This window comes from Pollicipes pollicipes, unplaced genomic scaffold, assembly GCF_011947565.3.
Source record: "Pollicipes pollicipes isolate AB1234 unplaced genomic scaffold, Ppol_2.1 Scaffold_2555;HRSCAF=2994_pilon_pilon_pilon, whole genome shotgun sequence".
NCBI classification, from domain to species: Eukaryota; Metazoa; Arthropoda; class Thecostraca; order Pollicipedomorpha; family Pollicipedidae; genus Pollicipes; species Pollicipes pollicipes.
The window spans coordinates 32,022,518-32,044,255 of NW_023596136.1; the positions used below are offsets into that span (position 1 = coordinate 32,022,518).

The 21,738-nt window shown below is 55.5% G+C and overlaps 1 protein-coding gene across 1 annotated transcript; it reads left to right on the plus strand.

Annotated features, from left to right (window-relative positions):
- The first annotated feature begins 2,848 nt into the window (after positions 1-2,848).
- LOC119100374 (forkhead box protein J1) lies at positions 2,849-19,238 on the plus strand. The gene is made up of 14 exons (XM_037223477.1): positions 2,849-2,880; positions 4,807-5,039; positions 11,998-12,154; positions 12,518-12,681; positions 13,070-13,184; positions 13,960-14,189; positions 14,636-14,848; positions 15,426-15,577; positions 15,761-15,780; positions 16,107-16,325; positions 17,123-17,217; positions 18,221-18,354; positions 18,750-18,807; positions 19,233-19,238. Exons 3-14 carry the CDS (start codon positions 12,022-12,024, stop codon positions 19,236-19,238), a joined length of 1,539 nt encoding a protein of 512 aa, XP_037079372.1. The 5' UTR covers positions 2,849-2,880; positions 4,807-5,039; positions 11,998-12,021.
- The last annotated feature ends 2,500 nt before the right edge of the window (positions 19,239-21,738 follow it).

Below are 21,738 nucleotides of genomic sequence, written 5' to 3' on the forward strand. Positions count from 1 at the left end.
GAGCCAAATCGCTTTGGTTTCGGCGTGCGCTGTACGACCGTGAACTGGTGTACATTTCACCAGCCGTCGATGTGTCGCCATGTCGTCTGCGGTCGGAGCAGTCGTGTCGTCATTGCCTCCGACCTTTCTGGCGATCTCACCACCTCCGCAATGCCTCGGTGCCGCGCAGTTCCAGTCGGATTCACAATTCACAGTTTGTCGAATACTCCCTGTTGCGACGTCAGCGAGAGCGCCAAGTATCACTGAGTAAGTCATACGCACATATAACCACCGCGATCGTTCTCATCTGCGATCTTACAATGCGTACATTGGCACTATTCCCGTGAATGGGCGGTCTCCTACAAATGAGGATCCCGAGATTCACCCTTTCCCGCGCAGCAAAGCGAATGTTTTCCGCGACATGACTACCGCTCAACTTGGTGCATCACGCACCCAATTTTCCAATCCTTTATGTCTTAAAAAAACGGACCTCGCCACCGATGTCATCGGCGCCGCTCATCAATCTCCGTACCAAGCTTCAGCACGCATGCGCACTCCTTAAGGTCGTGCATACATGCCGTGAAAATTTCAGGCTCTTACTGCCCTGTTTATCCTGCACAGGGGTCGGCAAGCAAAAGAAGGCAGGCAGACATACTAACGGAGACGCACATTTGTGTGTTAAGTATGCGACATGGCTGCCTCGTTTGAACACGCAACCAGTACAGGAATGCTGTGCGCTGCCATAGCCTAGCCAATCATAGCCGACTTCGATCTGCAGTCAGAGTTCAGTGGTTCTGACGAAGGCCCCTATGTCTGAAGTTATTAAAAAAAAGCTGGGAGGTGAATGTTGTTTGCAACTGCCAGCATGACAGCAAGGTCGGCGAAATACGGATAGTTTGTTTTGATGTCCGGCATCCGACTGTCCCCAAATCACCTCCCATCCCCAGCGACTTGCTCTTAAAAAGGCTTTTCTAGAGACACACCCCGTGGTCTGCAGATGCTTATGTGGAATTTGTTGATAGCAGGGACGGCGACAGGCATGTTCCTTGGGCTTCTTGAAGGGGGCGTAAAATGGCCATTGTGGTCAACGCGCTTTGAAACACCATTGAACAACAAAAATAACGGCTTCGTGAAGGTCAAAGGACGTCACTGAACTAGATAGCCCAAACATCAAAGGTCTTGTAGGCTTTTGCTCACCATGACATTCTTGAGGTCAACCAAGGTCACTGGCCTGAAATGGCGAGCAGTGGCCCTTTTCCTCGGAACAGGTCTGTAGGTTCAAGACGGTTGCAAGAGAAGGTCTAGGACTGAACACTATGCGGAGTTTGACGTTGTTTGACCAAATTCAAACCGAAGGTTATAAAGCTAGGAAACCCAATTTTGACACTAGTGTGTCCACATACAGGCCTACTTACCCCATGAATTCGGTGTCGAGCTCTCTTAGTTTTTGAGATATCAAGGATTCCCAGCCCCCCCCCCCCCCCCCCCGACCACTACGCACTACGACTTCTACTGTTATATATACCACTATATACTACTGTTTACTATACACTACATACTACTATATACTACGACTACGCACTATTCAATCGGCCACCCGGGTCCGTGTTTAAGGCTTGAAGACATAAAAGTTTCGGCTTTACAAGCATGCCATCAAGGCAAGCCTTGGAGTCATCCAAACTTTTGCTAGACATTTTTTGCAATTTTTCAACACCCTTCCCACACCAGTGCAGTCACGCGCAGGTTGGTATGGAAGCGCCCCTCCCCCTTCCCCCATCGCTACGGGGCTGCGCTGTGTCAGCGCAATGTCCCAAAAAGATAACGTCCGTTTGGTACCTAATGGAGCTGGAGGTGCGGGAAATAAAGCTGGGCGTATTGCTTGTGAGGAGAGGAAAGAGATGGTTTCCAGCCTTTAAGATTTCAAGCCATCTTTTTTAAGGCGCAAACTCGACTTCAAACCACATCCGTGTGTAATGGCGTTGTCTTCATATCTCTTCCCTTGTTACGTTTCGGTTACACCCATAGGCGGATCCTGGGGGGGGGAGGGGGGGGGCACAGGGCCATGACCCTCCAAAACCTCTGTGAGTATGTTTTGCCCCCCCCCCAAAAAAAAACATTCCCAGAGCTTCATAACGGTTTCGTCTATTTACCGTCTGTTTTAACTTTAACTGTTCTAACTGTTTTGTTTTAACTTCTGTTTAAGATTCAAAAGCACTTCGGTGCTTTTTTCGGTTTTGAGTGGTGTCCGTACCAGGTACTCGCGAAATGCACCATGCACTGGACCTCGGATCACGCACCAGCCAGCTGGTGACGAACGGTTGCCCCCCCCCCCCCCCCCAAAAAGCAACTCCAGGCTAGATCCGTTCCTGGTTACACTCCATCAACCCTCTCTCCAGCCTTAATAATTGGACGGTTGCTTACACGGGCGTAGTTTCGCAAAATAAGTTGCGGGGGGGGGGGGAGGGACGAGCAGTGGGGAAATGTTGCAGCCTGCCCACACAATATAACACTTTTTGGGGTTCTCCTCGGATTTGGCCCTTTTTTCTCAAAGTTGGGGAGGCCAGATTGCTATGGCTGGAGCCCACCCAGCGGAATAGGAAACTTTACCCTGCCAAGATATGAAGGCATTAACTGCTTTATTCCAAACAACCCACCAGTTAGTTTGCACATTTAAAAGAAGCCTGGCCCACTTTACCGATATTAACGCGAAAATACTCTGGAAAACCTTCCACTTGTCGTGCCGTCAAAACAGGGCCAGCTGATTGTGATAGTTGATCAGTGACTCAGTAAACACACTTGCTGATTTGTGCAGACCTTGCGCTGTGCGCAATGTGGCGTGCGTGCGTGTGTTCATCGGGCGTCTGTTTCGCTGTGAGTTGTGTGGGAGGGCCTCACGCTGGTGTAAGCAGTTCGAACTAATTAGCGCTACGCTTTTTGTTACTAGCATGTATAAACTAACTTCGTCTCTATTGTTCCACGCGTGGAACCTCTTTTCATCTGAATGGATGGTGTGTGCATACGCTAAGTTTGATCTGAAACTGGAAGCGTTCTGCTCTCTGATGGAGTGAATGTTTACCATGTAAACAACCTGTGAGATATACCATGTGTTCCAGTTTTTGATGTTTTTTCAGTTCAGATTACACTGAAGTGGAATATTTATTGATATCCTTAGCCTAGTGTGGTAAAGGTATTGTACAACAAATTTCATGTCTTCTGTGAGGAAGTGGTAGTATTACAGGCTAGGCAACAAAAGACGCATACTATACTGATGTTGTCTGGTGTGGCAGTGACATCACAGCAACGGTGTTGGTGCATGTGTGCTGTAAGGCTGAACTTGAGTGTTCAGGGCACCAGGTTTCCCTATGGTGGCCCTGGGTTAAAATCTTGGTTGCTCCAGGGCCCCTGGGTGCTAATGTGGCTGATGCTCTGGCTGGCACTCCATGTAAGGGGTATAGAAATTGCCATGTTGTTTGTTGTAAAAACAACCTAGTTTGAAGCATGCCTAGCACTATGTTGTAAAAACAACTCAGTTTGAGGAATGCTTAGCACTAGTTTCATTGCATAGCCAATGTTATGAGAAATTGTGATGTCACAAAGGTAATTTAATGCTGAAATATTCTGTAAATGTTTTTACTGCAAAATGCTATAAGAATTCAGCACAATTTGGCCCAAAGTGAGTTGGGTGCATATAAGTGCAACATTGAGTACATTGCTGCTGTGAAGCCCTTAGGTATATGGTGCAGTGATAGTTTTTTTGCCTTTGCAGACTGGATTCTACCTTTCATGTTGTAGTAATCACATTTTTAAGGACCACCATGGCCATCTGATTTCATCAAGCTCAACTCATTTTTGGGTATCATATGCTGACTGATGTCCCAATAATGATGTTGACCTGGATGGGAGCAGGGGTGGTAAGGTTTCCAGCAATATTTTCTGACAAATAATTTTTACTTGTGCTATTCTATTGATTACACCTAGTACAGCAGATTGGAAAAGTTGCAAGTACATTGCATTGACAACAAAGTGTTTCATGACATGTTTTTTGTGATGCAGACTCAGTATTTAACATTGCAACATATGTTTCATAAATACATGCTAACAATTTATAACTAAAGCTGCCATCATGCATGGCAGATCTGGCTTGCTGTTATTTGTTGCTGGCTTATCTGGTTTAGCACAGGCAGCCACAAGCTAAAGATGTTAGCTTTCACATCATTTCCCAGCCAAGCACTGTACTTTTAATTGGTAGACATCTTGCTTACGGGTTTTTCAAGAGGCTTCTTGGAGGACTCTGGATGGGGATGAAGCTAGCAGTTAGGAGTTTAGGCCAGTGTAGTGTATTTGGTTGTCAGAAGGCCTTTGCTCCTGTGCAGAGCTACTTGCATGCTTTTTTGCAGCCTTTTAGGTGGTTTCACCTCATATTGGCACTTGCTCAAGGGTAATGCGGGCTGCTCCACTTCATGAAAAGCTGCCCCAAATTTCATGCATTGATGAAACTCCCCCCCCCCCCCCTCCCACAAGGTCCAGCAAATATCTGCCATGCTTTGCACACTACCCTCTGGGTGAATGACAATATGTACTCACATAGATGGGCATGCATGAAATAGTGTTTGCAGGAGACCCATTCCTTGTTAGAGCTTTGCAAGCTGTAGATCAGTCCATGCTGATGGTAAGGATGCTTTTTTACTCATTAGCCGTGTGTTTTGAATATGCCAAGTAATGATATAGTCTACAAAATAGGAATTAATTGTTTGGTTATGCTGTGTTCTTGTGTGTGCCTGAATGCATCAAACAATAGAAATCTTAATACAGGTCTCCTGGTTCTAGGCATAAGCAAGTCACTTGAAGCCAAGAGATGCATATGTAGATGTGCAGTCATCCTTTGGATCATCATTTGACCTGCCATTGAGCAAGTAAATAATAATTCAATGGAGTATTTCCTATAGAATAAATATAAAGATAATCAATTCCAGGCAAGCACAGGAATGTACACCCAGCTAAATACACAAAGAAGACTGCAGAAGTTGTCATCTGATGCCCTTTGACTGGAAGAACAACATGTGAGTCAGACCTGGTAAAAATGATAAACCTTAGTAGTTGGCCCCAAAATGTGTATGTGCTGGGTTGATTCCTTGTGGTGGATGTCTTTCATACTAGGATCAGAGGGAAGTGATGGCATTTGGCCTCAGCAGCTGAGTGTGTTGCAAAGCCCCAATGACTTGCTGAAATGTGTATGTGATAAAGTGCACAGGCTCATGAGCTGGTCAAGATTTTGATCATGTGAAAACTGGGAAAGTTTGAAGTGGTGGCCAAAACAGATTGTTTAACTTGTGTTGCAGTGAGTTTGGTGCTATTGGTGATTGCTTAGATACACTTTACTCATCACTGAGCACAGTTTATGAATGGGCCAGGTCATGAATTGTGAAGTGTCCATAAACAAGCTTTGAACATTACAAAATTATTACATATTGCAAAATTAACACAGAAATGTTCCAAAGTTTGTCCAGCCTGGCTGTTTGGTCTGTGGTGTGAGCAATGAATAGGTCAACATGGGCACTGTATTGCACAGTTTTGTTGAAACTTAGATCCACACGGTACTTGTTCCGCACATCAACTACACCATATGTATAGTTTTGCAAGCAGAGCAATAAAAGGGGAAATCCACCTGCGCTAGTGACTTCATTGCTCATTCACACCCAAGCAAGTGTAATACCTAAATGATACCAACACCTAAGCGAAGGACTGCGCTCATCAGGCTCCCAGTCAAAACACTACGCTCTCGCAAAAGACCTCTGTGTTCTTACAGTGCTACAATAGGTGCTTATCAGCTTGGTTCATGATTTGCAAAATGCGCATTCATCAGTTGAAAACTCCTTGGTGTGGGTTCTTCTTCTTCTTCATAGGCAAAACTATATGTAATATTTACAGCTGAAGCCAACCTAGCTTGAAATTGTTTGTTAGCTTAAAGAGCAAAGTGGAAGATTTTCCCAGTCTGTATCGGTGTATCAGTTACATCCTAGTCCACCTGACCACTTTCCTTTGAACCCTGTTGGGTGTTGTAACTTGTACCGGCTTGAAGAGGATAATGTAAGGAATTTGAATATTTGTCACGCCTTCGTTGCATCACAGTGTTTGCTTGCCAATCTTCATTCTCCATTTTCTTGGGATGCTACACTGTATGCTTTGCCATTTAAGAAAATAGGATATGTGGGTTTTTTGTGTCCATTTGTTGATCGTTTGATCAATGTCTTCCATGTTCTGATAGTTTCGGTCCTAAATGAGCTGCAATCGCGAGAGTCTTTACTTTTAGACAGGCTGCAATGTGGCATGCTGATTTTATATGTGATGGTCAATTGGCTCCGTGAATACTTTTCCATTTTTGCCGCTATTTGGGCGTCCATGAACTGTGTGACTCATGTTAGTTTGAGACTGCATTCGTTTCTACAGCAGGGATTTGCATGCCACTCTAGAAAAGCTGTAAGTGCTGAAATTTAAACTTTGAATTACTTCCCATCTGAACTTGAAAATTGTGCATTCCACCTTTTTAATCTGGTCAACATTTTCTTCAATGTATTCCATTTCGTAGATACGCTGCCGGTCCTTTTCGACAATGATCATCCACCCAACTGTCGTTGTCAAACTGTCAACTGTCAAACAACTGTTGTCCGGGTCAGTCGTGATTCCAAGAAGACGGAGAGAAGGTCGTCCTCAGTTGAATTAAAAGTCCGGACAGTCCTCGATTCAGTTTCTTTGTCTAATACACGTGGCTTTGCTGTTCTGCTTGCTAAGGGAGTCCGGTAACGCTTGCAAAGCGCAAGGCGGTTTGGGAGGCTGCCTCCAGCATCTCTTGGGAACCATCCAGCATCACGAGAGTATCGTCTGCGTAACTCCATATCTTATCGCGAGATTGTTGAAGGCCCTTCACCCGCTCAGCTGTCCCGATGTTTTTTCTGCCAAGGGCTCGGTGTAAAGTAAAAACAGCGTACAGACCAGCGGCAGTCCTCTCTTAGCGCACGTTTTACGACGTGTGGTGCCGACAAATTCCCATTTATCTGTGCCCTTTCAGTAACCACGTTGGGGTCATGTCACGTGAACACCCATTTTGGCCACGCACGTCCCTCGCTGCCAATGATGGCTCAAAGATACGCCCAGTTCATAGAAGTGCAGGCCATTCTCCAGTCACAGATCAAGACCAGTCCGGACATATCGTTACGCTCCTGTTATGTAGGTCCAAAATGAGCATAATAGTTTCCCCGATGAGTCCTCCCTTTAATGGATCCGGTTCGGCCTCGGTTTACCAAGGAGGTGATAACTGGCTTCCTTTCAGCTGACGGCTTTTGGGATTATCTTAGAAACATCGTTGAACAAGCTAATTGGGTGTGAGCATTCCATTCTCGTTCTATCATGCCCTTTGTTCGGGATATGGGTAGTAATGCTTACATCCGTCTTTGGTGGTATGCGTCCTTCCCTTTCAATCTCGCTGACGGTTGCAAGTGGAGGATGTTTCAGCTCTGGCCAAAACACCGTATAAAATGGGCGTGTGAAGCTGTTTGGACTTGCACTTTTCGTTGAGGACAGATTGTTTTAGCTCTAATTCGGATATGGGACTCTCGCACTCTTCCTGCCGTTGAATGTCTAAATTGCACATGCTAACTGAATGCTCTGTATCGATTACGTCCGCCTGCTGCGCGGAGTAAACACTCGTGGTTGCCCTTACTGGCTCCTATGAGCATGGCCAATGAGGTCAATGTGGGTTTTCAGTAAGGAAGGGGAGAAGAGTTAGAATGTAAAAGTAAAGTAGGGGTAAAGTAAGAAACGGAGAATGAGAAAGGATTAAGGTCTCAGCAACCTAGGTTGCTGCAACTGTTCTGTCAGTTGAAGCGCCGCGCTCATCAGTCATCTGTGGGTAAGGTGAGAAAACGAAACAAAATACAATCACAGCGTGGGCTTTGTATGCTGGCAGCTGCTTTCCTTTGATTTAGCTTCTGTTTGGTTTTTGTGACTTTTTGTCGTTGCATATTTTCCTGGTGATGCCTTTCCCAATTTTGTGATGATGCGTACCAAGCGTACGCTATTTCGCCATTTGTGTCACGCACACAGTTACCGGTCCCGTGGCATTGTGGACCAGTTATTCCAAAAGAGAGCGATATCTTCGAAAAACTTCACCTTCTTTACCCCGATATGTGCGACAAATTATTTTGCCGAACTGCTCCTTTACAGTGATCACAACCTGCGACCTGATATATAATAATAATAATGCTTTCGTTGTCTTGCTTTGGATGGCAGATTTAGCTAGATCCTTCAAAAAACGCCTGTTTTGTAATTACGACAAGCAAAGTTAAGTTACCTGTGGTGACTGAAGTTATGCAGTTCTTCTTTTCCTCTGTCTCTCTCCACTCTTAGAACTTGATCCAACGTCATTGTCGTTTCACCGCGAAGGTGAATCACAATGACTGGGTAGAGGCGAAACAAACACCATCTCATCAATTTTTATCTTAAAGTAGCAGAGCGTGCTGCGTGTTGCACTGGCGCGGTGTTTCCAAGCTCGGTGTGGTGCCTGCTTTTTTGGTGCCTCGGGCGCAGATAAGCTGCTAACTCCGGTAAAGCGCCAGCTGAGATCTGCCGCTTCGGTGCGTTGGTGAAGGCCCATTGCCAGCTTCAGTGCGGATCGACGGCAGTCCGGCTGCGAACAGCGCCGCCTATTATCCGTTCCGCTGGAGGTCTTCCATGATGCGGCAGCAGACCAGCGCCGTCAGGATTGCCGCCTGTTATCCGTTCCGCCAGAGGTCCTCCATGATGCGGCAGCAGACCAGCGCCGTCAGGTTGCCGTCGGTGATGACGGCGCCGCGCATGCCGTACTGGTGCTTGGTCGGACATTCGGCTGGCCAGGGGAGCGCTGGCTGGTCGCGCTGCTGCTGCGTCAGCTGCAGGCCGGCCGAAGCGGTGGCCACGTCCCGGCAGCCGCCGCGCTCCGCCCAGTCGTCCGCCAGCCAGCTGCAGCCCATCACCAGCGGCTGCCCGGCGCCGGCGCGACGCAGCGACGTCACGGCCGTGTCGTTGGGACAAAGCCAGGTGACGTTGGCAGGCGACGTCGGTCAGCAGCTGCAGCTCGGCCGCGTGGCCCGGCTGCAGGACGGAAGCCGTTGCCCAGCTGGCCGCACTTGATCAGCTGGACGTCGTCAGCTCCGCCGAACGCCAGCAGCAGTCGGTCGTCTGTGCCGTTGCCACTGCAGTTGGCGGACCAGGCGCCTTCGGCGCTCGGGTCGGTCGCTACCGGCTCCGCCGTGAGACCCTCGAACATTCTGAAGCAGCGGTACCCAGCGCCCCAGGTGAAGTCGAAGCCTTCGTGGCAGACGCAGCGGCCACGTTTGCTGCAGCTGCCGTTGGTTATCTGGCACTCATCGGGAGCGTAGCAGAAGCCGCCGACTCCCAGCCAGCGCGGCATGGCGCGCACTAGCGTCGGCTGCGGCGCCGCCGCCGGCAGCGCCTCCGGCGCCCAGCACAGCCGACAGCGCGTGTGCTCCTCCGCTGAGCCGTTGAAGCGCATGCCCCACGCATGTCTGCGGACGGCGAGCAGGGCGCAGCGAACGCGCGTGGCGTGTGGCAGCTGCTTCGGTTTCGCGTTACAGTCGGAGGTGCCGCCCGTCCAGAGAGTGACGTCAGTCAAAGAGGGGCCTGCCAGCAGCACGAGCGCGGCGACCGCGGCCAGCACCAGGCTGGACCGCATCTCGGCGGCCACTGAGCGGACGCGGCGCCCCGGAGCCGGCCGGGCGCCCGCTGTCGGCCCACGCCGGCTGACGACGCCCCCTGAAAGCCGGCCGGCCGCGGCTCGATGCCGCCGGCCGACAGCACAATAGCGGACGCCGGCCGGCTGCGGTCACGCCTGTCCACCGCAGTTCTGCGGTGCTCTAATACAGCACTCGGCATAATTCCAACACGGCCTGCGTGACTTCAGCCGCCTTTGGTGGGCGTCACCATTGGCACTTTGGCTTCCACGACGCTGAAGGCTGTGTGGGTCGCCGAATGGACTCGCTTTTGTGACACCTCAATGCCGTTCATTCGATGCATGCGAGGTAGCTTCTCTATACTCCTCGAGTAATGATTTAGCGGCTCACATTACTCGGGGGACCCCGTGGAAAACTATAGTCGCTTTCAGAAGGAGAGATTGATTTCCTTATGTGGTCTGGATAAATGTAAAGCGTGGCGTATGTGGTGATGCTCGCATTATGCTGGGACACGCCAGATTATGTAAAAGCGCTCGAATACGCAGCGTGTACATTGCAGTGGGAGTTGGCATTGGTGTTTTTTGTTAAGTGTTTTCAATGGTTTGTCGGATTTGAGATGTGAATACGCTCGCGCGCCGCCCAGCGTCGTGTAAAGGCCTGGCCGACAGCAATAGCCCAGCGATTCCACTTCCTTCCGCCTCATCTTTGAACGAAGCGTGGTCCGCCAACAACCATTGAATGTACGTATTGTACTCTTTAGAAATCGCGACAAGTTCCTATAGCCTCTAAGGGGGTTGGCACGAATGCGCGGTGAGTTGGGGACCCCTGTTTGTGGATGCGCTCACGCTGCACGCCTCATCGCCGCATGTGACGTTGTGTGGGCCGTTTGTTCCGTCGTCATGGTGACCGTTTGGCCCGGTTTGGTCGTTGGCCGGGTTGGTTCAGACGCTGGCGGTGTTTGCGTTGTGTGTGCCCGTGCTGCGGGGGCCGATGGTTCTGCTTCACTGGTGGTCGCCCTGGAGGTTGGAAGCCACAAGGAGGAGGGACGGCAAGGAGGGATGGAGGGAGGCGAGGAGGGATGGAGGGAGGCAAGGAGGGATGGAGGGAAGCAAGGAGAGATCTCCGGCCGCGGCGTGTGTTAACGGTAGCACCGGTTAATTAGTTATTAATTGTGGCTGATTTCACGGTCGGGGTCGGGGTTATAACTGTCAGCTTACACGCTGCCAGCTGCGGCTGGGCCATGGCGGCGCTCCTTGCGTGAAGGTTCCCCTGAAGAGCTACGTCGTTGTGTGCCAGTAGAACTCGTCTAGTTTCGGCGGAGCGCGGCCGGTCCCCCGCGCCTGTCTCAGGGATAGGACTCCAGCGTCGGCTGCTCGCCTGGCTGACAGGAGGGCCCGCGGCCGGTCCCCTGTGCCTGTCTCACGGACAGGACTCCAGCGTCGGCTGCTCGTCTGGCTGACAGGAGGGCCCGCGGCCGGTCCCTTGTGCCTGTCTCACGGACAGGACTCCAGCGTCGGCTGCTCGCTTGGCTGACAGGAGGGCCAGCGTCGGCTGTACTCCTCGTCGGCTCGGGCGGAACATTCCATACTGGCAGACCAGCGGCCCTCTTGTCTGTGTGGTCCACGTATGCCTGACGCAGATGGTCCCCATCTGTCACAAGAGGAGTGGACAAAATCATGCACCGGTGTTACCATGAGGGACATTATTCCGAATTATCTGCTTGGTATCTACAGTACATTCGCACTTGGATCTGAAAAGTATAGTCACACCCCCGTGAAGAAAGTCGTGACAGCGTTCGATTCATTCACAGCCGATCCATTGTCACGTGATAGTGGTAGTTAACGTTACTGCAGTAAAGGTCTGCGCATGTCGCCTCGGCTGCTATAACAGCAGATTCTTACCCAGCGTGATGTCATGTATTCAGACCGTTTTGGCCTATTTTGTACGGGTTTGAATGCTCAGGTGACTGATTTTGAAACGCTTTGTTGTAGCATACTCTTCAGATAGTTGCACCACTGACCTCTCCCTCGTCACCAGCTATGCTCTGACCTCCCCCTCGTCACCAGCTATGCTCTGACCTCCCCCTCGTCACCAGCTATGCTCTGACATCCCCCCTCGTCACCACCAGCTGTGCTCTGACGTCCCGTCCCGTCGCCACCAGCTGTGCTCTGACGTCCCGTCCCGTCACCACCAGCTGTGCTGTGACATCCCCCCTCGTCACCACCAGCTGTGCTCTGACATCCCCCCTCGTCGCCACCAGCTGTGCTCTGACGTCCCGTCCCGTCGCCACCAGCTGTCCTCTAACGTCCGAGGGGAGATGGAGGTCGACCGCCGACAGGAGCCGGCCGGACCGACAGCGGAGCGACACGGCGAGCGCGCGCCGGCTGGCAAGGCGCCGCCGGCTGCCACGTTCGGCTTCACGCCGGCCCAGCAGATCATGTTCCAGAGCAGTAGGTGCCGCCGGATTGTCCCGGGGTCTGGCCTCCGGACCAGCCTCTCGGACAGGCGCCAGTAGCCTCCCAGACAGTTGTGGAAATCGTCGGCTGTTTTAATAATTGGGTAATAGAATGCGATGAATAGCTGTGCGAGCCTGTCGTCACGCCAGGAGACTTTCTTCACATAAGTTTGGGATTCAAACGCGGAATCATTCGGTTGCGGACAGTTTGCTTCGTTGGAGTTCCACTCTGTTATCGGCAACGCGGGGCATGAGTGGCATGCAGGACAAGCGCCAAGGATGTGTGAACGGTGCGTCATGGCCTGTTGGCGGAGCAGCTATGTGCCAAGAGCTGACCCACGGCGTCGACGTTGCACAGGCAGCATGAACGGCCACCAGGTGGTGATGGTGACCCCGGAGGTGGCGCGCAGTCTGGGCATCGTGGCGCCATCCGGCGCCCGCTCGGGAAGTGAAGCTTCCATTCAGATCCAGCAGGACACGGGCGACGTCAGCGTCAGCGTCATGGACACCGAGGATGACGGGGTGGGTAGCACACAGCGCCGCCGGCACCTATGCTGTCAAGGCTCAGGGGGGGGGGGATGACGCTTCCTCTGCCTGGCGTTAGCATCAAGTCAGATTAAGCCATTTTTAGGTTACATAGGCGAGAGTTGCGACATTTACTGATCTGCATGGGTACCATAAAGCATGGCAGCGGACGGATGGCGTGAGCGCGTGGCCAAAGAAGAGTCCCAGCGCCAGTCCCGGTGCAGGTGACCTTTCGCCGCGTCTGAGGCGGTGGTCATGGGGTCCTCGGTGCGCACGCAGCGGCCGGCGAGTCGCCGTTCGGTCCGGCGGCGGCTGCGGGGACTGCGCGTCACGTCAGGCTCGGCGGACCGCCGGCCGCCGTCTGACCGGCCGCTCGCTCCCACAGATGATCGACCCGGACCAGTTCCTAGCCATGGAGCTGGCGTCTGGCAAGGCCGAGGCCGTGGTGGACGAGGACCTGACCTCGCTCTCCTGGCTGCACAGTCGCAACCTACTCCGAGGTGCCGTCTTCATGTCAGATTTCTGTTGGAGGTGTCCGCTGGTGGGCGCCGTCAGCGCGCTGTGTCAGGCGCGGCCTTGGCTCGGCTGCGAGGGGCATGGGCTCGGATGTCGGACACGGGCCGCTGGGAGGCTAGCGCCTGCCTTGTTACGGGTGGCGATGCGGCTCTGTCGTCCTGGTTCAGGGACGGCACTGCGTTGAGTGTGGTTACAGCTGCAGGGTCTGAAGCGCCGTGACCGCATGATGCCTGAACCGCTGTCGCGACCGCGCTTTGTAACGGCACGTGTGATTGCGTATTCCTTGATGAACCATTCGATGTCTTGCTCCCCGTTTGACGGCGTTGGTCGAGGCTACGCACAAGGCGCATGGCCATCAAAGCAGCGATTGCTGTAGCCCATATGTGTTGTATCTCAGTCGCGAAATGGTTCCGGTAACGCACCGCGCAGGACATGCGTTCCCGACATCACCTCCCGTTCCCGGGCGGGTTACGTCGGGTGGGGTGGCCACGCCCGTGCCCTGGCCCCAGGGAGGTCCACCCCGCCCTTCAGGCGGGTGGGGTGACCGCAGCCGTGCCCGGGCCCCAAGGAGGCCCACCCCACCCCTCAGATGCGTGGGATGACCACACCCATGCCCGGGCCCCGAGGAGTCCCACCCCACCCTTCAGGCGGGTGGGGTGACCACACCCGTGCCCGTGGCACTGCCGGTCGCGTCTGACCGGACCGTCGGGGCTCTGACGACGTCGCCGTCTGATCGGCCCGTCTGACCTCTGACGACAGCGGCGGACGTGCGGCTGAAGCCGGGCCCGATGGCGTCGGCGCCGCTCCTGGTGGAGGAGACGGCCGGCGGCGGCGCGCTCGGCGCCGAGTCGCCCACCTCCGACTACCGGGACGACTCGCCGGACGCCGGCGAGCTGTGCGCCTCGCCGCCAGCGGCCGGGGCGCCGCCGGCCGCGCGCGACGGCGCTCGCGCCAAGCGGCACCCGCCGCACCTACCGTACGACCCGAAGGTAAGCTCCGCCGCCCCCTGCAGCTTGCGCGGGACACCTACCCTACGATCCGAAGGTACGCTCCGCCGGCCTCTGCTGACCCTGCAGCTTGCGCGGAACACCTGCCGTACGACCCAAAGGTACGCTCCGCCGGCGTCTGCTGACCCTGCAGCTTGCGCGGGACAGATGCTGCTGCGGTCGGCATGTGGCGGTAACGGTGGGTTGTAACAGGGGCATGATCGCCGTCTATTCCCTGTCAAGGCGCGGGGCCATGCTGTGCGTACCGTAGCGGTCTGCCGAGGCGATGCCATGTGATCGGCGAGCTGCTGTACTGCTGCTGATCGGCGAGCCAGCAGTATTGTGTCAGCGTTTGGTGTCACGGCGCGCGTGTGGCGTATGGCGGGAGTGGCTCCGGCCGTGCGCCAGCGGACGGCGCCAGTCTGACCAGCTCGCCGCTCCCGCCGCAGGTGCACGTGCACTTCAAGCCACCCTTCTCGTTTTCCTGCCTGATCTTCATGTCGATCGAGGATTCGCCGAACAAGGCGCTGCCCGTCAAGGAGATCTACGGCTGGATCATGGAGCACTTCCCGTTCTACCGGGCGGCGCCCGTCGGCTGGAAGAACTCGGTCCGACACAACCTGTCGCTTAATAAATGCTTCAAGAAGATTGAAAAGGCTCCGGTGAGTGGCAGCGGCTGGCTGACCGCCTCGCGCGCGCACTGGCCGAACTCCCCGCCTCTCCACGCGCTGGTTGGACATAGTTATTAAGTTGGTGAGAGTACCTTGTGCTTCCATGGTTTTTGTGGTGGATGGTCCTTCTGCTGTTCTAGTATGTTATGTGAAGTATTATGATTGTGTCATTGCCTTTCAGCTTTACGTTATGTGCGCATAGGTCTGATGTGCGCTTAAATCGAGCTCAGATACTGTATCGCTATTAAGTCTTTATTTTCGCTTGTCAGGTGCAGTCCGACCTCAACGTTGCGCGTTGTTTGCTTCAGATTAAAAGTACCCTAGCATTGTGTTGGAGTCTGTGGGTTGTTCTGTCCAGAACATGGGGCGAGGCATTGCACTCAGAACATGCTGATCCGTAGGCACGGACGTTGTCTGGGCGGTGGCCGAGACTACTTGACCCTCCCCCCCCCCCTCCCACACACACACTTCCCTCTGCAGAGCGTGGGTAAGGACTCGCTGTGGAGGTCGTCAATGCTGCCACGTCTGAACTCTTCCCCCCCCCCCCCCCCCCCCCTTCTCTCCGCAGAGCGTGGGCAAGGGCTCGCTGTGGACGGTGGACGCACTGTTCCGGCCGAACCTGATCCAGGCGCTGAAGCGGTCGCCGTGCGTGCAGTCGGGCCGGTCGCCGGCGAGGCCGTGGTCGGCGGCGGCTGCCGCGCTCGGCGCCGAGCCGACGCCGCCCGGCCGGCGGCCGCTGCCGCTGAAGGTGGCGCGCGCCCGCGCCGCCGACCCGCCGCCGGACGAGCGGCCCGACGAGGCGCCGCACGAGCCGCAGCAGCCGCAGGACGAGCCGCAGGAGGCGCCGGAGCAGCGGCTGACACTGGGGCTGGACGCCGCGCCGCCGCGCCGTCGGCCAGGCAGAGGCCGAGGCAGGGGCAGAGGTCAGTCGGCGGCACCAGCTGCACGGCACGCTGGCCACGTGATGCGCACGTAAGGTACTGTGTTTCCATGTGGTACACGATACAAGTAACGACCTCTGATGGTGCTGTGGTGGGCACGACCATGTATGTCCTCTCCAGCTCTCCTGTGGGGGGGGGGGGGGGATTAGAACCCTTCTTCTCGTGAGGTGTCCGGCTGTAATGCAGGGGTCATGCCTGTCACGGCCGTCAGAGGACTGGTGTCCTGTGAGAGGAAGCGTTCTGCTTCTGGTCGTCTCGAGGTGGGATTGCCAGCGTGTGGTGTGACGGAACCTGTCCACGTCTCGCAGGAGCTAAGCGTGGGGCGCCCGTGCCGGCGCGACGGCGCGACGGCGAGAATCTGCCCAACCCGGACCTGTTCCCCTTCCTGTCGCGCCGTCTGTTGACCGGCCCGGAAGACGTTGGTTCGAGCGACGACCGACAGGGCGGCGCTGAGGTTGAGGATGCGGCCGATGGTGACCAGGAGGGCCTGATTATCGTGCAGGAGGCGCCACCGTCGCCAAAGCAGGGTGAGGTCGCTGCGGCAGAGGCCGCGGGACGGCCGGCGGAACGCGAGCTGTGCAGGGGGCGGTGGCCTCGTCCTGGTACCGTTCGGTTCGCCGCAGATATCCACTCATTTTTTATGCGGGGATTGTTGTTTTAGGCTAACAATCACTGCATCCCCTCGTTGTTTTTTTTTAAAAATGTTGCATTGGCTGTATGCAGACGTGCTCCTTGAGCCACCCAAAATGGTCCCAGGATCCCATGAACAAGGAACCCTATGGTACTCTGGGTCCACCATTGGGATCCAGGCCTATGTGTTGCATGAAACCATGACAGTATAAGATTCCTGGCTAATTTGTTCGTTGTGAGATATTCAGCGTGTCTGAATGGTTCAGTGAGGTGTTGGGTTCCCGATTTTTCTCTTAGGTGAGTCGATTGAAAGTTGTGACGCCTCACCCTGATTCCGGCGTTGCTCCACCGTGTTGAAAGCATTCTGAACATCAGTGTTGCGCTATTTGTGTGTCTCCAATAATGCATGAGCGGACCACCGAGTGTCGCATAACTGTAGTTTGAATTGTGGCATAGTTTTACGCCATAGCATCACGGCCGTAGACTAGGTGCAAACGCTGCGTTCGGGAATCATAACTTTTTGCTCGCTTAGGAAAAACTGACTAGAAGGCTTGTTTTGCACAGTTAGCCAGCCGTTCACGGAGTTGGTCTGCTCGTGGCTGGCGGTGAAGCCACCGGCTTGGCTGTGAAGACCGTGGTCGGTCTGTTGTCGCGCGTGTTGTGACGCGCGGCCGCGCCCGCCTGTCGTTGCCAGCGAGACACCTGCGGCGCGCTCGAGAGGGTGACCACGACTACGGCTCGACGGAGGTGCACGGCGGCGGCGGCGGCGGCGACACCGCGCGCCATCCGGTGAGAGCTGGGCTCCAGGCGCGGCGCCTTCGCCAGCCACAGTCCTGGCGATAGTGTCGGCCGCCCTGCTAACGGGTTCAGGTTTTGTGGCTTGATTGCAGTGACCGCGCCTGTGTAAAAGGTGATTTCGTCTTGGGCTGGCCCTCATGCACTGTGCTTTGTTCTGACTCGAATGTCGTGATACATTCAGGTCCCACCGGCGCGTCGTGGCCTTGTACTCTCGTGCGGCCGATGCGGCAAGATGTGGTCACGTCTGAGCGGTGTGTTGTGGCTTCCCGACCTTGTGGGCGGTGTGTTGTGGTGGCCCCGTTCCTTTGTGCGGTTTGTTGTGGTTGTCCTATCCCGTGTGACTGGTGTGTTATGGCTATCCTGTGCTGTATGAGCAGTGTGCTGTTGCTTCCCTTCCATGTGGGCAGTGTGTCGTGGCTGCCCCATCCTGTGTGACTGGTGTGTTGTGACTGCCCCATTCCCGTGAAGTTTGTTTTGGCTGCCCCATCCATGCGGACAGTTTGTTGTGGCTGCCCCATCCTGTGTGAGTGGTGTGTTGTGGCTGCCCCATCCTGTGTGAGTGGTGTATTGCGGCTGCCCCATCCTGTGTGAGCAGTGTGTTGTGGCTGCCCCATCCTGTGTGAGTGGTGTATTGTGGCCGCCCCATCCTGTGTGAGCGGTGTATTGCGGCTGCCCCATCCTGTGTGAGCAGTGTGTTGTGGCTGCCCCATCCTGTGTGAGTGGTGTATTGTGGCCGCCCCATCCTGTGTGAGTGGTGTGTTGTGGCCGCCCCATCCTGTATGAGTGGTGTATTGTGGTTGCCCCATTCTGTGTGAGTGGTGTGTTGTGACTGCCCTGTGCTGTGTGAGCAGCATGTTGCGGTCGCCCCGTGCTGTGTGAGCAGTGTATTGTGGTTGCCCTATGCGGTGTGAGCGATGCGTTGCGGTCCCGGTGGCTGACGGGAGTGCCCTGTGAGGCCGTGCTGCGCCCTGACCGCGCCCGGGTGATCGGGCAGCGTCTGCTGGTTATCACCCGGTGTCCGGAGGAGGAGCACACGTACGCGCTGGACCCGCTGCGCCGCCGCTCGCCGCGTCCGCTCAGCGACGACGAGGCCTTCTCGGACGACTCGAACCTCTCGCACGAGCCCAGGTGCGCGCCGCCCGACCCTCGGCTGTGTCTCCCCCGCCGGCCACCGGAGTCTGAGGCAGCCCCCCCCCCCCACCGAACATTGGCCATGTCTCCCCCCGCCGGTCAACGTAACCTGAAGCATCAGGCGTGCGCACACTGATCGAGGTTGTGTACCGTCACAAGGCTAGGTCTTGTGTGTCACATCGGACTGCATTGTTCGCTCTTCGAAGCCGGTCGTGTTGAGGTGGTGGCTTTGCTGCCTTCATACCAGGTCTGGCCTAGTTTGCTATGTCTTCGGAGCTGTTTGTTGTCTGAGTGACACAGCGCGTGGTCTAGCTGGTGTCCGGCGGGCGGTCAGTACGGCACGTGGTGCTGGCCAGACTCGCCGCGCCTGACGTCCTCTCCTGTCTCGCTAGCGGCCGCCTGGTCGGCCTCAGCCCGGAGGAGGTCGGCATGCGCTTCGTGGAGGAGGGCGCCGACCTGCTGCTGAACCTGGCTGGTGTGTCGGTGCCGGCCGCCGGCCGCAGGGGCTCAGGACGGCCGCCGGCGCGCGGCCGCGCCGCCGCCCGGTAGGCCGCCCTCCGCCGACGCCGACGCCTGCTCTAATGGTCTCTCCCGTGCGTGTTCGTGCGCTTTATTACGTGTGTAGTTGAGGATGAGCTGGCAGCGGGCCCGGTAGTCTCACTGACCGCTTGGACGCCGCGTCGGTGATTTACGGGGCGGTGAGGCTGCTCTTTTGGTCACTAGTTGGCCGTTGCGTTTCCGGGCGACGGAGACCAGGGCGACCGGTGCCGGCCGGGTGGGTGGAGCCGGCAGAGCCGCACCAACCCCAGTCATGCATCCCACCCGGCAGCCGCTGCATTATCCCCGGTGAGCCTGCGGGCGCGTGCCCCCAGTAGGTGTAGGGCGGGGGAGACGCGCCTGTACAAAGCACTCTGTACCAGAGGGCCGGGCCCGGCTGCGGTCCGCGGACCGGGCCCGCGCGCCGGCGTGCCGAAGGTGCCCGCCGACGGCCGCCACATAGTATCAGTCGAGAGGTGAATCAAATACATGCGAGCTGCGCCTGTTTCCGAGGCTGTGCTGTGTGGAGCCGGTGCGAGAACCGCTGCTGGTTCTCCGGCGCCGGCCGGCTTGACTGAGCTACGCTGGACTACTACTGGACTGAGCAGCACAACCCGTGGTGTAGTGCCCTGTATGTGGTATCGAGGACAGCTTCTCGGAGTAAATTCGTGTCGTATAGCAGGCCGCTGCTTACACATTGACCAGAAGCGAGCGTGGAGATGATGAGCACATAATCGAGCTTATTCACTGCATTGTTCATCGGCTTTTACGCGATTGTTGTATCCAAGAGCTATGAGTGGTAAGCACGCACTCTGGAGTGATACAAAACACGACACAGTTCAAAATCAGAGGAAAAGTTGGCGAAAGGTAACTGTTGCGTCGTTGCTGTAAGTCTGGTTGCGGTGCAGGGGTGGCTGTTGAATGTGTTGGTGGTGGCCGGCCGTGCGCCGAGCCGACGGGCGGCGTCACATGACCAGCCCCAACTCGCCACCCCTGTCGTGTCGAGCGGCGTCGACCGCTCTTGATGCGGTGTCGGACGGTGCATCAACAACCAGACATCATCTCGCCCGACGAGAGCTCCTCATCGGCAAACGGCTGTCAGATTGTTGGGCATGACGTCACGGGTGGATGCGCCACGACGGGTCGCACACTCAGTTTAGTGTCCCGTGTGTGGCGTAGATCTCTGTAAATTCACTGGTAACTGCCTCTGGTAAAAACTTACTGGATTATTTCGTTTCCTGGTACTTCATCTCCCATGCCTTGATCATTGCCCTACACTCCAGGTTGTATAATTCCGGCGGGGTGTCACGTAAAAGCATTTTGTACATATGCAGACGTGTTCTGCATCGTGCAGTGGCTGCTGGAAGCAAATGTAGCGTGCCAGTCAGCGGTACTAAGGCTCGGACAACTGTTTGGTCGGACACCGTAGAGTTTAACTTCCATAGCTCTCGCTGAGTGCCCACGCAATGTAAGAAGTCGCGTGGCAACACGAAATGCGGCTCTTCTCTGAACACGCGCATAAATGGTGTACGCCCGGCGGAGATCACTGCGCTGTCCAGGAACGACCGCATGTCCAAGAACAAGATGCACGACCCGTCTGCACGACCCGTCTGGAAGTGTCATTCCGTGCTGGCCGGAACCAAACAAAAGGGTGCTGCAGGGCACTGACATGATTCGGTGGCATGGTGGTGGACGCGAAATGGATGGCTGCCTCGCACGGACGCGTCACCAGGCAGCTGTCAGCAACGGCCAGTGGGCGGACGGGCAGGAAGAGGGAGGCGGAGAGAGAGGGAGAGGCAGAGAGAGAGAGAGAGGCAGAGAGAGAGAGAGAGGCAGAGAGAGAGAGAGAGAGGCCAGAGAGAAGAGAGAGAGGGCAGAGAGAGAGAGAGAGGCAGAGAGAGAGAGAGAGGCATAGAGAGAGAGAGAGGCAGAGAGAGAGAGAGAGGCAGAGAGAGAGAGAGAGAGAGAGAGAGAGGAGAGAGATAGAGAGAGAGAGAGAGAGAGAGAGAGAGAGAGAGAGAGAGAGAGAGAGAGAGAGAGAGAGAGAGAGAGAGAGAGAGAGAGAGAGAGAGAGAGAGAGAAGGCGGATAATTAACGTAGGATGAGTGAAGAGACCCCGACGGATGCTGCACCTCATGGCGACGGTGTCTTGAGTGGGAAGCGACCTAGGCACGGCTGCCCTCGTTGCGAGATGATGAGGCGGCCGCCCTCGCACACGTCAATGCGTCCGCTCGAACAAGTTCCGGACGCGACTCGGGCGACGTTCCGTGCGGTGGAACTGAGGGCGGCCGGTAGGGTCACGCGGTCCAGCTGCCGGCCGGGCCCTGTCTGCCGAGCCGACCGGGCCGCCGGCCGGGCCTCGTCCGCCGAGCTGATGGCGGACCTCATCCGCGGATCCAAGCACGGTGATTTGATTCCACATTTGCAGCTAAAGAACTGCCCTCTGAAGAAATTCACATACGCCAGCCACGCATGCACGCGCCAGAGGTGCCAGATTCGTCTGCCCTCCTGCCATGTTGGGAGGCAGGCCACGCCACGCAGGCTTAGCAGCTGAGTGCGACGTAAAGCTTCAATGACACACACGCATGCATGCGTCTCATAAAAACATCTGCCTGTAGCCTGCCAGTGCAGGCAGCACCCGACAATCACGTTCAGGTGCCACCCTGAGGTATATTTTGGTACTGGCCGGGCAATGCGATGACGAAACGCTAACCGACGCCACGGGTAGGCGTCCGGCGCAGGTAACAGACTTCGCTCACAATGGCCGGTTAGCAGCGCAGGTAACAGCCTTTGCTCACAATGGCCGGTTAGTAGCGCAAGTAACAGCCTTCGCTCACAATGGTC